This window comes from Callorhinus ursinus, unplaced genomic scaffold (assembly GCF_003265705.2).
Source record: "Callorhinus ursinus isolate GAN/ISIS: 27379988/994484 unplaced genomic scaffold, GSC_fseal_2.0 scaffold43, whole genome shotgun sequence".
Classification (NCBI taxonomy): Eukaryota; Metazoa; Chordata; class Mammalia; order Carnivora; family Otariidae; genus Callorhinus; species Callorhinus ursinus.
This window is the reverse complement of record NW_027397105.1, coordinates 9,940,064-9,954,157: the sequence shown is the minus strand read 5'-3', so window position 1 is coordinate 9,954,157 and position 14,094 is coordinate 9,940,064. Positions and strand designations below refer to the sequence as shown.

The 14,094-nt window shown below is 47.7% G+C and overlaps 1 protein-coding gene across 9 annotated transcripts in view; it reads left to right on the top strand.

Moving 5' to 3' along the window:
- The window catches only part of PIGL (phosphatidylinositol glycan anchor biosynthesis class L), a 123,553-nt gene that overhangs the window by 46,742 nt on the left and 62,717 nt on the right, over nt 1-14,094 (top strand). For all 9 annotated transcript variants that reach the window (XM_073881780.1, XM_073881779.1, XM_073881785.1 and 6 more), the window contains exon 3: nt 12,784-12,874. In XM_073881780.1, the coding sequence (XP_073737881.1) occupies nt 12,784-12,874 (91 nt within the window). The remainder of the gene's footprint in view (nt 1-12,783; nt 12,875-14,094) is intronic.

The following is a 14,094-nucleotide window of genomic DNA, read 5'->3' as shown; positions in this document are numbered from 1 at the left end:
TTTCAAATGGGAATAATCTTGAAGTGATTTGGATTCTTTCTTGCATGCTTTCCTTATAAATCCTCAGCCTAGTAGCTGTGTATATTTCCTACTGCAATATTTAATGTTTAGTTCTTTGCCCAGCGGCTAAGAAATACTAACTTTAGAAGGATTTGGATGCTGATATTGGCGAATTTTTATAAGATTGGCCAAAGGAGAAGGGAGAGGAAAAAGGGGATCCATAACAGAATTTTCAACGGCAAGAGGGTAGATAAAGCCTTGGTCAAGTTCAGAAGAAACAGCTGGTGTTCAGGTACACCAATGGTGATGCCCATTGTTACATCTTCTGTGTGATAAGAAGTGAGCAAACCACAGGTGAACTAGAGCCATGAAAACCTTTAGACACTCATTCTCAGAAATGCTGATATTGATCAGAAGGAGGAAGGAACAGGTGTCTACAGAGCACCAATAAGATGGGGTTGACCAGTGGGCCAAGACTGTACTGTAGTGGTGGACTGCCCTGATCTGGACATCACTTCTTTTCTAGGAGAATTTGCCCTTGAGAAGCCATCTGACCACCAGCCAATAGGGTCTTCCTGGGAAATGTCACATACCTCAAATTCCCCTCAGCCTTGCCTGCCCACAGTCCCCTGAAAAGCCTCCCTTGTTCTGGGTGTGAGGGGAACTGCAGAGGGTCCCTTGGCTTGGATTCCTCTGAGCCCCCAATCACCAGGCTCTCCGAGAGTGCAGGGAAGAGATAGACTCCATATTGTTATTCTTTACAACTCTAGAAAAGCCCAAGTTTAGGAAGGAGTTGGCAGAGTAGAATGCTGAATTAGAGAAAATAATTGGCCTGGGTTTTGTTTCACCAGACAGTTGAAACTATTATGGAAAAGATCTATTTCTATGTAGCCTAAATACCCTTACCTAGACAGCTTGAAAGCAGAACGATTTTACCTCCCAAACATACTGAGTCAGTGTTAGTTTCAAAAAAGGCCCTAGACTGACTTTTTTTTTGAAGATTTATTTATTTTATAGAGAGAGAGCGCAAGCAGGAGAGGGAGAGAGAATCTCAAGCAGACCCTGCACTGAGCGTAGAGCCCAACTCAGGGTTCCATCTTATGACCCTGGGATCACGACCTAAGCCAAAACCAAGATCAGACACTTAGCTGACTGCACCACCCAGGTGCCCCTAGACTGACTCTTTCTAAGGCTAACAGGACTGTTCACATGGCTACTCAAGTCCCTAATTCTTCCATTCTCTGGTTAATGGATCAATAATACCATTTGGGAGGAAGGTATTCTTCCTCAAACTACCACTCTTACTAAGAGCAATCTTAGGGAATCCAGAGTGCTCATTTAGTTGGTGAAAGAGTCAATGCAAATTGCAGCTTCTGCAGATACCCTGATGTTTACCCTTAGCAGGAAGTTGAGCAAGTTGCCCACACTGGTCCTGGGACTCAGCCCCATTATGGGTCCACCAACGTCGAATAGTACATAATGCCTACCTCGGAAACTATGTGTGAGGAGCAAGATCTTTCACTCAAGACTTAACCATTCTTAGAAGAGATATTATTACTCTATCTTAAATAACTGAATGATGAGATTTTGTAAAAATTATAAATCACCGATGATACTGAAGCTCTTAGAGAACCATTATGAAGATAGCGATTATTATTAGTACTGTTGAATTAGAGTAGGAATCCACATCAGTGCCATCAGAATCCACTGACGAAGCTTCAAGCCTTATGTCATAGGTCACCTCCTAGGCTGTCAGGTGGGCCTCAGGACGCCCCCACAGGTCAGTCATGCCTGTGGAGTCCTTACTTCAGAGACCCTCCACGGTTCAGTTGCTCTTGGTCAGCCATTTAACTCACCACGGGCTGTATACTCTGCTCCTCAAAACTGCTAAAATTCCTCACAGAGAGGGAAAAACATCCTTTACGTGCCTCATCATGAGCCTGGATGGCCACCAGGACATTGCTCGTGAAAACTGCTTTTATAAACTGTCAAGCCCTGTGCTCCGTCACCAGCGCCTAGCCTTGTCCTTGGCGTGCTGGCGGTGCTTGGTACATGTTTATGAACTATCCAGAGCAAGTCAGACAGGCAACCCCCGGCTGCTGCTCCTCCGTCTCCTCTGCTGGCCCCTCTCCTTGCCAGCATCTTCTCTGTGGATCTTCTTCAGAGTGCTATCGTCTGTGTTGCTGGCACCACCAGCCTCCCCAAAGAAGTCACCATGGTGGGTGCCTGGGGTCCCCTTAGCCCTCCTTCCTCCACCCTTTAGTCATGTAGCCCCCAACCCTGCCTCTCATCTTCTATTTCTATCCATCTTTTTATTCCCACCATCTTAGTTCAGGCCCTTGTCGTCTCCTATCTGGACTTCTGTCGTGACTTTGCCCTCATTTAGCCTGACCCAGAGTATGCCTTCCTACAACATAAGTTTGAATCTCCCAAAAACCTTTAAAGGCCCCTGCTGTGTCTACCAAGAGTCTGATTACTTCAGCAGAGTATTCAAGACCCACTGTGGCCTGGCTCTGCTCTCATCTGTGTTCCGTGATCTAATCACGCAGAGCTGTCTTCCCTTGACTGACCACTTTGTGACGTCTCCTCCCCCAGTGCTCACCTCGTTCCACAGCACTGAATTATCTTCCAGTCAAGAATCAGCTCGGGGGACGGGGGGGCACCTGGGTGGCTCAGTTGGTTAAGCGACTGCCTTCGGCTCGGGTCATGATCCTGGAGTCCCGGGATCAAGTCCCGCGTCGGGCTCCCTGCTCAGCAGGGAGTCCGCCTCTCCCTCTGACCCTCCCCCCTCTCATGTGCGCTCCCTCGCTGTCAAATAAATAAATAAATAAAATCTTAAAAAAAAAGAATCAGCTCAGAGGCTCCTGGTTGGCTCAGTTGGAAGAGCATGAGACTCTTAGTCTTGGGGTCGTGGGTTCGAGCCCCACATTGGGTGCAGAGGTTGCTAAAAATAAACTTTTTTAAAAAAGCAGCTGAATCACAAATACTTATTGAACACTTACTGCGTGCCAAACTCTGTCCTAAGTAGTTTTCAAATACCTCATTTAATCCTCACAGCCACCGGATGAGGTGAGAACAGCCTAACCCAGTTAAAACCAATGACTTTTGCTCCCTGTTTGATCGATCCCTCTTCTGCAGCCATAAACTGCCCCATTCTCTTATTCATACCTCCTTTTGTCCTTTCTCTGTTATTTTGCCCCTCTACCAGCCCTGGTGATTGCTTTGCCTCCATCTTCAAACAAACATCCTCGAGATCGTAACACACCCTTCTCCAGACTGCCTTTCCCCTAGGCTTCCTTTCTCTCGCTCACTGTCTTATCACTCTCAAACTTCATGAAAGAAGTTTCTGGTGCTACTTTCCCACCACCCTCTGTCCTCTGCCCCTTATAGTTTAGTGCCTGCCCCTGCCCACACTTCACTAGCGCGGCTTTCAGAAACCCACTAATGATTTCTCAAGGGGTAAAATCCAATGGCCTTTTCTTCAGACTCATCTTCCTCGAGTTCTTGGCAGCTCTGGTCCCGTTAGCGGCTCTGCTCCCTCACTAAATCTCTCTCCCAACTTCTCTTTTACTGAACTGTCTTCATCTTCCACCCTGTCCTTCCCACCCCGTCCCTACCCAAGAGTTTTTTAAGCAAGGGCTCTGGCGAATCCCAGGATAGTTTCTCCCTGGCCACAACTTCTTTACGAGAGTTTTCTTTTTTCATGTGCTCTTTGAATTTTGATGATCTTAAAAACAAGCCAAACAAGTAAGCATCCCTTGGATGAGTTTTATAACCGAGTACCACCAATCTCAAAGCCCATTCGGGCACTTGGATGGTTACACCAGGTGATCGCTAAATGAAATGACAGCATTTGACTGTAATGCAGTGTTTCTAAAACCGGAGTCCCTCATGTTTGAAACCGGAGTCATCTTTGATGTGACTTTCTTCAGTGTTCGTACCATCTAATTAGCTGCTAAATCTGGCAGAGTCTTATCTGGTAAAAGCCGTTGGCTCTTTGCTCTTTTTCATTCCCATGACCACTTCCTTTGGACTGGACTGAGATTGTAGTCACCTAGCCCTCCTCCGCTCCCCCAAGTTATTCCTCAAACTGTTTCCTGGTGCATTTCCTAACGCATACCAGACCTGGCCACTTGCTACCAAAACTTCTCTGTAACTCCTCACTATACACCAGTCTTCCGTAAGGTGACAGGGACCCCAGGATTCCCCCCTGCTAAACGGAACTTCCTATTCTCGAATCCCAGCCCTGCATTTACCCTGCACACCTCAGCTCACACGTTTTTCCTCTGTCTGGGATTTGGCTCCATCCCAGGACCCTGAGATCGTGACCTGAGTTAAAACCAAGAGTCAGCCGCTCAACGGACTGAGCCACCCAGGTGCCCCTTCACGAGACTATTTTTGATCCTTACCATAGAACCTTTTATTTTCCCTCCCTGAGCCCCCACAGCAATTTGTTTGCCTTTTTTTTTTTACTTAACATATAATGTATTAATTTTTTCAGGGGTACTGTTTGACTTACAGGGCTTTTTATGTCTTGGGTTTCATTATTTGAATGCTTATCTGATCTGCCCACTTGCCTCCCTTCTGTCATCCTGGATGTACCGTGCCTGAAGGCTCAGTGGAACCTGAATGATAATGTACCGTTTCTGCCTTCAAAGCTTTCCCAGGGCTCCCCAGTTGCCCTCTTTGGGATTCCAGTGGGTGCTTATTACAAGCAAGGCCCTGGGTGGCCCAGAGGGATTCAAGGCCCCGCCCTCTGGCTTTCTGTCTTGTCTTCTTTCCTGGCCTTATGACAGTGTTCGAGAAGCTGGCCAAAATCATGGATGAACCCTTTCTCTGAGGTGACTCTAATTTTGATTCTTTAAAAAAAAAAACAGCAATGAGGCAGAAATTTCCTCTTTCCTACTTCCTCTTTCTTCTCTATTCAAAATAATACCACACAGCCTTCTGCTTAGGAGAGTCCTCTGCCTTCATATATCCAAGAATACTTACAAATCCAATTCCCACCACCACTCTCTTCTTCGGCAGCGGTTGGGGAAGAGGAAAGGAGGGCTTTGGATACTGGCGTCTGCCTCTTAAACCACTTCTTTGGGGGCTGGAAGGGGCAAGCCGAACTCTGTGACCCCTCTGAAGTGAGTGCAGTGAGCAGGTTCTTCTCTGGCTTTCCGTAGCCACATTAGACAACAAATGGGCAGTTTCTCAACAGACATCTCTCACAAGAGCTTTACAAGATTTGCTTACTTTATTCGTGGCGGTAATACGAGGGGCATGTGAGCCCAGGGGTAGTGTAACCACCTTCAGTACAATACCTAACAGTCATGATCTGGGAATCCCTTCTGTGTCCTCGGAGAAAGGAAAACCCCATGTGATGGGTTGGCTTGGGGCTTTAAACCTTTTGTGGACTAAGGTCTTTGGGGACATTTGGTCTTTGGGCTCCAACAGCTTGAGGATGGGGACCCTTGTCAGCGCACACTTAATAAAAATGGACTGATTTTTTTTTTTTTACCCCTTTTTTCAGTCTCCTTTCTTTTTCTCAGACTCTTCCTGTCTCCTTGGTCTCATTTCTCCCTGTGTTTGTTTTCCTCTCTGTTTATCTTAGGCTAGTCATTGGTGATCCTGAGACACCCCAGAAGCTGCCTGGCCCAGCTTTTAGAATGTCACCCCTCCAACCTCCCTTCAGCATAGTTGCAATTCCTTTGCACTCCCGCGGCCTCTTCTTGCCTCCAGCGGGAGCCCCCCTCCAGCTTGGCCTCAGGACAGGAGACCTCCCAGGACGGCCCATTGGGGGCGATATTTGCAGCCCGCGGCCTCCCGGGAGAGCACGGGCCCCAGGTAATCTTCCAGGCTCTTCCCGGGCCTCAGCGCGAGCCACTGAACTTGAATGACCCTTGCTCTCTTTGCATGACAAAGGAAGTAATCGAGTTTAGAAATGTGCCGGAGGTGGGGGGGGGAGGGGCAGGCTGATCCTTCCAGCTCCGGGCCCCGTACCAGCCACAAGACCAAATAAGGGTGTGTAAGGCACCTCCGTCTGTGTTCAAGTTCAGAGTGCAGTGTGCAAAAGTGGGGCTCGGTTTTCAGAGAGATAAGCTATTACCCAACCCTGGTGGCGTTCCAGCAGCAGAGACTCTGGGTAGCAAGGATGGGTCTTGGCGGGGGAGGGAAGACCAGAGCCCTCGAGTTTTCCCAGCCAGGAGCCAGGAGGGAAGGCGGAGGCTCTCTTCGCCAGAGCCTTCTGACTGCAGGAACTGACCGCCCAGATTCTCAGAGCCTTTCCATGACTCTCTTGACACGGCCGTAAAGAGTGCCAGCCAGGGTGAGTCATTAGAATGTGTAGGAAAGGTCAGAGTTTGAGGCTATTTGGCCAGGAGGAAGACAAACATTATTTTTCTGAACCCGCACAGGCTGAGAGGCCCGGCTTGTTTACTGAACACTGAGGTCTAGGGCAGGGCTAAGTTTGGGGCATTTTCCAGCGGTCATAACGCCGTGTTTATACTCCAAGGAAGGGGTTGTGAGGCCGAAAGATCGGCAAAAGCTGGCTTTTTCTGTTGCGTGTTATAGCGTCCCAAACACAGATCTCGTTCTCCTCCGGGGCCTTCTGAGCCCCACAGAGGCTCCTCATCTCCATGGGGTGCTTCATGTGCTCCAGCAACCCTTGACGGATGGCCGGGCCCTGAGCAAGCTACCCAGGCCAGCTTCCTTCCCTCCTGCCCCGCCCCTGCCCTCGCCTTCCCCCTGCAAATCCCTTGTCATCCCACAGCAGCCCAAACCTCACGCCCTCTAGGCTCAGCCCTGAAATACTAGAGAGTTAGCACCTATGGAGCTAAATATTTCTGCCTTTTTCCTCCTGGACGGACAGTGCTAAGATGCTCTTCATACAACTTTTCAGACATCCCTGCAGGAACACGCAGCCAAGGTCCACACGTAAGGCCATCTTGGTGTTGGCTGTCCCTCTGTCGCTGCCCCCCTCCGTCCGTCACTCACTCCTACTTGCAGGGATCACACAACCCCCAGTCAAGTCCCTGCTTGGGCCTTCGTCCTGGGCTCTGCTTCCTGGGGACCTAGGCTGGATATCTGGAGACCCGAATACTTGCAGAGCCCTCTATATAGAGTCCCTCACCGATACGTTGTATTTTAACTCAGTTCCTCTAAATACATTTCTATTCCTCTTTCATAGGAGTCTCCTTCTTTCAGGCTGAGAAGTCAGAAGCAAAATTAAAGTTTAATAACTTACGGGTTGTTTTTGTTTTTGTTTTGTTTTGTTTCTGTTTTGCATTAACGTTCCTTACCTTGGGTGTATCTACGCTTTCTCTGCTTTTGCTCTGAACCTGCCCCCCAAACTCTGTGTTATCTTTAGCGTTTTTCATGAGCCACACTTCAGGAAGTTGGAGAAACTGCCCCCTGGTGGCAGAACCACAGAACTGCAGACTCTTTCCCCTATAATTGCAGTGAAAGTGATCTTTTAGGCTTCTTCAATTATTTCCTTGGAAGAATCTCTAGAAAGATAAGGTCAAAGGGCATAGGTAATCACATATGGCCAAACTGCCTTCTCATTGAGATGCAGCAACTGAAACTCTTGCCAACAGGGTCGAACAGGATAGAACAGCATCCCGGTACAGTATCTGCTCTACTGCACCCGGACGTCCTGCTTTCATTTCACATTTCTTGGATTCTTTCTTTTTTTTTTTGGTTTTCTTAAAGATTTTTTTTAAAGATTTTATTTATTTATTTGACACAGAGAGAGAGATAGCCAGAGAGGGAACACAAGCAGGGGAGCGGAAGAGGGAGAAGCAGGCTTCCCGCCGAGCAGGGAGCCCGATGCGGGGCTCGATCCCAGGACCCTGGGATCATGACCTGAGCCAAAGGCAGACGCTTAACAACTGAGCCACCCAGGCGCCCCGGTTTTCTTAAAGATTTTATTTATTTATTTGACAGAGAGAGACAGCGAGAGAGGGAACACAAGCAGGGGGAGTGGGAGAGGGAGAAGCAGGCCTCCCGCCAAGCGGGGAGCCCTATACGGGGCTCCATCCCAGGACCCTGGGATCATGACCCGAGCCGAAGGCAGAAGCTTAATGACTGAGCCACCCAGGCGCCCCTCTTGGATTCTTTCTGAAAAATCAGAAGAATATATGTTGGCAGCTTACATGTCTGGCTTTCAAAGTGCCTGTTTTCTTCCAACAGTCAGACCTTTTTCATGTTTTATGCAGTCCTCAGACTTTTCTATGAACAACCCTGAAAGTTCCATCTTTATTCCCAGATCTCCACTGCTGGCTTCTTAGTGGGGAAGCACCACCTGACTGGTGTGAGATGTAGATGGAAAGAGTGGTCCCTAAATTAGAAAGTCTAGGGACAAGGTGTGACTTGCGGGCCAGTTCGGTGCCTCAGCTTTACCACTTCTGAGCTGAGAGGGCTTGACAGACTGCAGTTCTCCCGAAGGGGGAGAGAGACACCCCAACGAAGGGCAATCCTGGTTTTCCTCCTCATCCGTTCCTCAGAGTTGTCATCTCGGCTCTCCTTGGGCGAGCCCTGGCCGGAAACTTGGTGTCAGTTCACCATATCCCTCTGTTTCTGCCAGAGTTACTCAGCTTCACGTCTCAGCAAACTCACCCAAGCGCGCCAGCCTCTGAGAGATTTCCAGACTCATTAAGTTCTCAGGAGAAACCCCAAAGGACTTTGATAATAATTAAAGGAAGTTCCTGGGAGTTCTAAGCACCATACCTTTATTACCATTCCTGGTGGACCTGGACAGGTCTGGATTTGGGGGAAGGAAGAAGCAGCAAAGGAGCTGCTATTTAGAACAGCTGTATTTTGGGCGCCTGGTGGCTCCATCAGTTAAGCATCTGCCTTCCGCTCAGGTCATGATCCCTGGGTCCTGGGATCGAGTCCTGCATCAGGCAGGAGCCTGCTTCTCCCTCTGCCGGCTGCTCTCTAGCTCTCTCTCTGACAAATAAGTAAGTAGAATCTTCGGGAAAATGAAAATAGAATACCTATGTTTTGCCAAGCAATCTGTCACAGGTTCACATTTGCGACAGTTGGGGAGAGCGATCCCTGGCATTCCTCAAGGGTAAAGATTGACTCTTGTTTGAGGCTTGACTTCTGTTTTCATATTGACCTTGAATTACATAACTGGATTTCCAAGGTGAAAGTCTTGATGATAGATGTATTCTGTGACATTCCCGGTCAGCCAGTCCCCTGAGCACCTATTTATCTGCATGTGGAACTCGATGGTTCTCTCCTGACCAACTCTTTCCAACTGTAAAAGGAAGTAAATGAACCCAACTTTTAGGGGGTTCACAGGGATAAGAAAGTAGGTAATAAAGCATCTGAGATTTTTAGGAAGAATGGAGTTCTTGCTATGAGTTATAGTTATGAGTCTTTCCTTTCTGCTTATAAAATGCACAAATCTCTCTCCTTTTTAAAAACACTCCCCTGGGGCTCCTGGCTGACTCAGTCAGTGGAGCATGAGACTCTTGATTTCAGGGTCATGAGTTCAAGCCCCGTGTTGGCTATAAAGATTACTTAAAAACAAAACAAAACACTCCCTTAATGCTGAACTTCTTATTAGTTTACACACTTTTCCACGTACTCTTCATAGCAGGTTCTTTTTTTTTTTTTTTAAAGATTTTTATTTATTTGAGAGAGAGAGAATGAGAGATAGAGAGCACGAGAGGGAAGAGGGTCAGAGGGAGAAGCAGACTCCCTGCCGCGCAGGGAGCCTGATGCGGGACTCGATCATGACCTGAGCCGAAGGCAGTCGCTTAACCAACTGAGCCACCCAGGCGCCCCATAGCAGGTTCCTAAGAGAGAGAAATCTATTCATGTTCTCTTCACTTCACCTTTGACTCAGAAATTACACTTCTGGGGCGCCTGGGTGGCTCAGATGGTTAAGCGTCTGCCTTCGGCTCAGGTCATGATCCTGGGGTCCTGGGATCGAGTCCCGCGTCAGGCTCCCTGCTCAGCGGGAAGCCTGCTTCTCCTTCTGCCTCTCTCTCTCTCTCTCTCTCTCATAAATAAATAAATAAATAAATAAATAAATAAATAAATATCTTTCAAAAAAAGAAATGACACTTCTGTAATTTTATCCGAAGGGAATATTGAGAGATGCATACAAAAAGGTATGTATAGGGGCACCTGGCTGGCTCAGTCGGTAGAGCCTGAGACTCCTAATCCCACAATAATAACGGACGGGACAAAGAAAAATGGGGCAAAGGTCGCTCACCAACTGTCTCTTCAAGGAAGGGTCTAACGGCTGACTGACGTCTGTTTACATTCTGCCAGCATGTTTATCTAAGTGGAATTGTTCATCTATCAGAGAAGAAAGGAACTGCGAATGTTATTACTTGGCCTCGAGACTCGAGTTGATGAGGGTTGGATTTTGGGCAAAGAACGACTCGGATAGTTGGTCTGAAAGAGTCATTTTTCCATCTGTTTGAAGGTTCCCAGGGTCCCATTTTGTATGTCCCTGTCTGGAGGGGAGGTGATCCCACTGGGATGCCTTGCTCCTATCCACAATTCATACATGTTTTGGTGCCTAATCTGCTTTATAAAGTTGGTATCTTCCAAACCTCTCACTCGTGTGTTCCAACCCCAAAGGCTGGTATAGCCGCCTTTGGCTCAGCCAGAGGCCACTTCTGTCAACCAGCTGCTGCTGAGTAAGGCCCTTGACGCAGTTCCTTGCCCACGGCCGAAGCTCACTTACTTATTGTTTACTTAAATAAATTGTTCTTTGATTTGGGTTGTACCCAGTTCCACATGAGAAATAGAAGAGCAAGACACAGGTCTCTTCTCATATTTTGATGTTAGGTCGGGGAGACACACAAAGCAACAGAAAATAAGAGAAATGCTGTATCGAATCAGGTGCTAAGAGGGGTGGTCCAGGCCACAGTTGATAGAAAAGTTCAATACGATTCCTAACTGTAAGGAAGGTTGATAGTAAAGAATTTGGCTTTGCCCAAAGAGAGATCTGGCTTTTGCCCTTGGCTTCTGCAAAGTAATCTGTGTCAAACCTAAGAGCAGTATCTTTGGGGTTTTAGGACCAGGGCTTTGGGCCATACAGGGTCAGCCCACCTGGAGGCTGAGGTCAACCACATGGACAGTCAATCAGTCATGCCTAAGCAATGGAGCCCCAATAAAAACTCTGCACACCAAAGCTGCAGTGAGTTTCCCTGGTTGGCAGTACTCCCTGTATGTTGTCACACTTCACTGCTGGCAGAATAACACGTCCTGACTCCCCAGGGAGAGGACAATAGACCGTTCACATTCAGAACCCTCTCAGACTGTGTCCTGTGCATCTCTTCCTTTGGCTGATTTAATCTGTATCCTTTCCCTGTAAAAAAAAACTATAATTGTAGGGATGCCTGGGTGGCTCAGTTGGTTAAGCATCTGCCTTTGGCTCAGGTCATGATCCCAAGGTCCTGGGATCAAGCCCCGCATTGGGCCCCCTGCTCAGTGGGAAGCCTGCTTCTCCCTCTGCCCCTCACCCTGCTCGTGCTCTCTCTCTCTTGTTCCCTGTCAAATAAATAAATAAAATCTTTTTTAAAAAGAGAGAGAGAGGGGGGCACCTGGGTGGCTCAGATGGTTAAGCATCTGCCTTCGGCTCAGGTCATGATCCCAGGTCCTGGGATCGAGTCCCACATCGGGCTCCCTGCTCAGCGGGAAGCCTGCTTCTCCCTCTCACACTCCCCCTGCTTGTGTTCCCTCTCTCGCTGTCTCTCTCTCTCTGTCAAATAAATAAATAAAATCTTTTAAAAAAAAAATAAAAAAAAAAGAGAGAGAGAGAGAGAAAGAGGTGGATATCTATTTTTAAGACTATGAATAGGGGGATCTGGCTGGCTCCAGTCAGTGGAGCGTGCAACTCTTGATCTCGGGGTCATGGGTTTGAGCCCCACTCTGGGGGGCAGAGATTACATTTTAAAAACTCAATAAATAAATAAGCAAATAAAAAGACTATCAATAATATCCTCAAATTGAGGTCAAAATGAGGCTTTGGCCCCGTATTAGGTGCTGCCATAGATCAATGCACAAAGAAAAAAAAGAGACGTAAGAGGTCTAGATAGGTCTATGGCATGGCCAAGTGGAGACAGAGATAAGGTGCAGATCTCTGCTCCTGAGACCAGCCCCACTGTGCTGCAGCCCCGTTGGAGGGAGGATGTTACTGGCTCCCTAAGGCTAGAACATCTTTTTTTTTTTTTTTTTTTTAAAGATTTTATTTATTTATTTGAGAGAGGGAGAATGAGAGACAGAGAGCATGAGAGGGAAGAGGGTCAGAGGGAGAAGCAGACTCCCCGCTAAGGCTAGAACATCTTGACTCTGCAGTCAGAAAGCCCGGGTTCACATCCACCTCCAACAACCTTGCAAGCAGGCTACCTAACATCGTCTGTAGAGGCTCCTTCACCAGATGTTCATGAGGTTAAATGAAGCAACACAGCTTTGTACTTTTTATTAAATTGTTATTGCTGTTATTCTTGTAAAGATACACATCATCCTGCGGTGTGTCCACATTTGTTCCTAACCCATACGTCTCCCCAGCTTCAGATCAAAGCCTTGTCTCTTTGGTGTCTGTCTCCTCCCCTCAGCAGCGAGCACAAAGCTCCAAAAGTGTGTTGTGTGGAGGTGTGCACTGATTTCTAGTTGTGTCACGTTTCTAAATCTTACCTCTTTAACTGAAATCTGGATCCTTAAGGGTGCCCCCCGCCCCATACAATTCCTATCACGGGTCTAACACACACCTACCAGAGCTTAGGGAGAAGTTCATACCTGATTAGAAAAGGTGTTTCTTCCTTCCAGGGACTTCCCAGATGACCCAGATGTGCAGTGGGACACAGAGCGTGTGGCCAGCATCCTTCTCCAGCACATAGATGCGAACGGCATCAACCTGGTAAGCGGACACCCTCCCTGAATGCAAAGCTGGGGATCCTGGTCACCCCTTTACCTGTGGCTGCCCTCCCCTAGGCTCTCTTTTAAACCTACGGGGGGGGTCCCTGGGTGGCTCAGTCGGTTAAGTGTCTGCCTTCGGCTCAGTTCATGATCCCAGGGTCCTGGGTTTGAGTTCTGCGTTGGACTCCTTGCTCAATGGGGAGCCTGCTTCTCCCTCTCCCTCTGCTGCTTCCCCTGCTTGTGTGTACTCTCTCTCTCTCTGATAGATAGAAAAATAGATAGATAGATAGACAGACAGACAGATAGATAGACAGATAGATAGATAAAATTTAAAAATAAACCCACAGAGGACCAAACACACCTTTTGTGAGACTGTGTAACCAAACTGTCAGGCTCAGGTGGAGGCAGAGGGTTTTTTCCAAACTGTCCTCTTTAACTGTCCCCAACCCCAGCCCCTGCCCTGCCATCTAAAAACTCAGGGCCCTAGGAGCCCAAACTATACTCCTATTTATACAGAACTTCACCTTTTACCAAGCATTTTCATATTTAGGGGACCATTTCAACTTTAAGAGGCAGATGTTACTATAATTTTCATTTGACATTGAGGAAACAGGTTTCCAGAAGCTGAGAAGCTTGCCCGAGGTCAGCAAGGGGTGAAGCTAGGATTTTAAGCCTCAATTTCTCACTCCAGAAAACACAAGGATATATTCACATGCACTGCTGGGAGAATATTTTAGTCACAGATAGAGCAATGGTGGAGATTCATATTTACTTGCAGAGGTGAGCCAGGGTGGGAGCCCCCATCTCAGCTCTACCGGGACCCTCTAGACCAGGCCTTGCCAGTGGTCAATATTAAGGTGGCTGAGAAGGCTTACTGTCCATCTCTGAAATGATAATAATACTCCTTCATGGGTTAATGCCTAAAATTCTACCACCTAAAGCCCTAAGCTTTTGGTTTATGTTTTGATGAGTTCTGCTGGCACAGTGCTAAATTCAGTGCTAAATTCACTGAGTGAAATGATTCATGAGAACTTTTTTTTTAAGATTTTATTTTTTTAAATATTTTATTTATTTATTTGCCAGATCGAGAGAGAGAGAGAGAGCAGGAACAGGGGGAGTGGCAGGCAGAGGGAGAAGCAGGGTCCCCGCTGAGCAAGGAGCCCGATGTGGGACCCGATCCCAGGACCCTAGGATCACGACCCGAGCCGAAGGCAGCCGCTT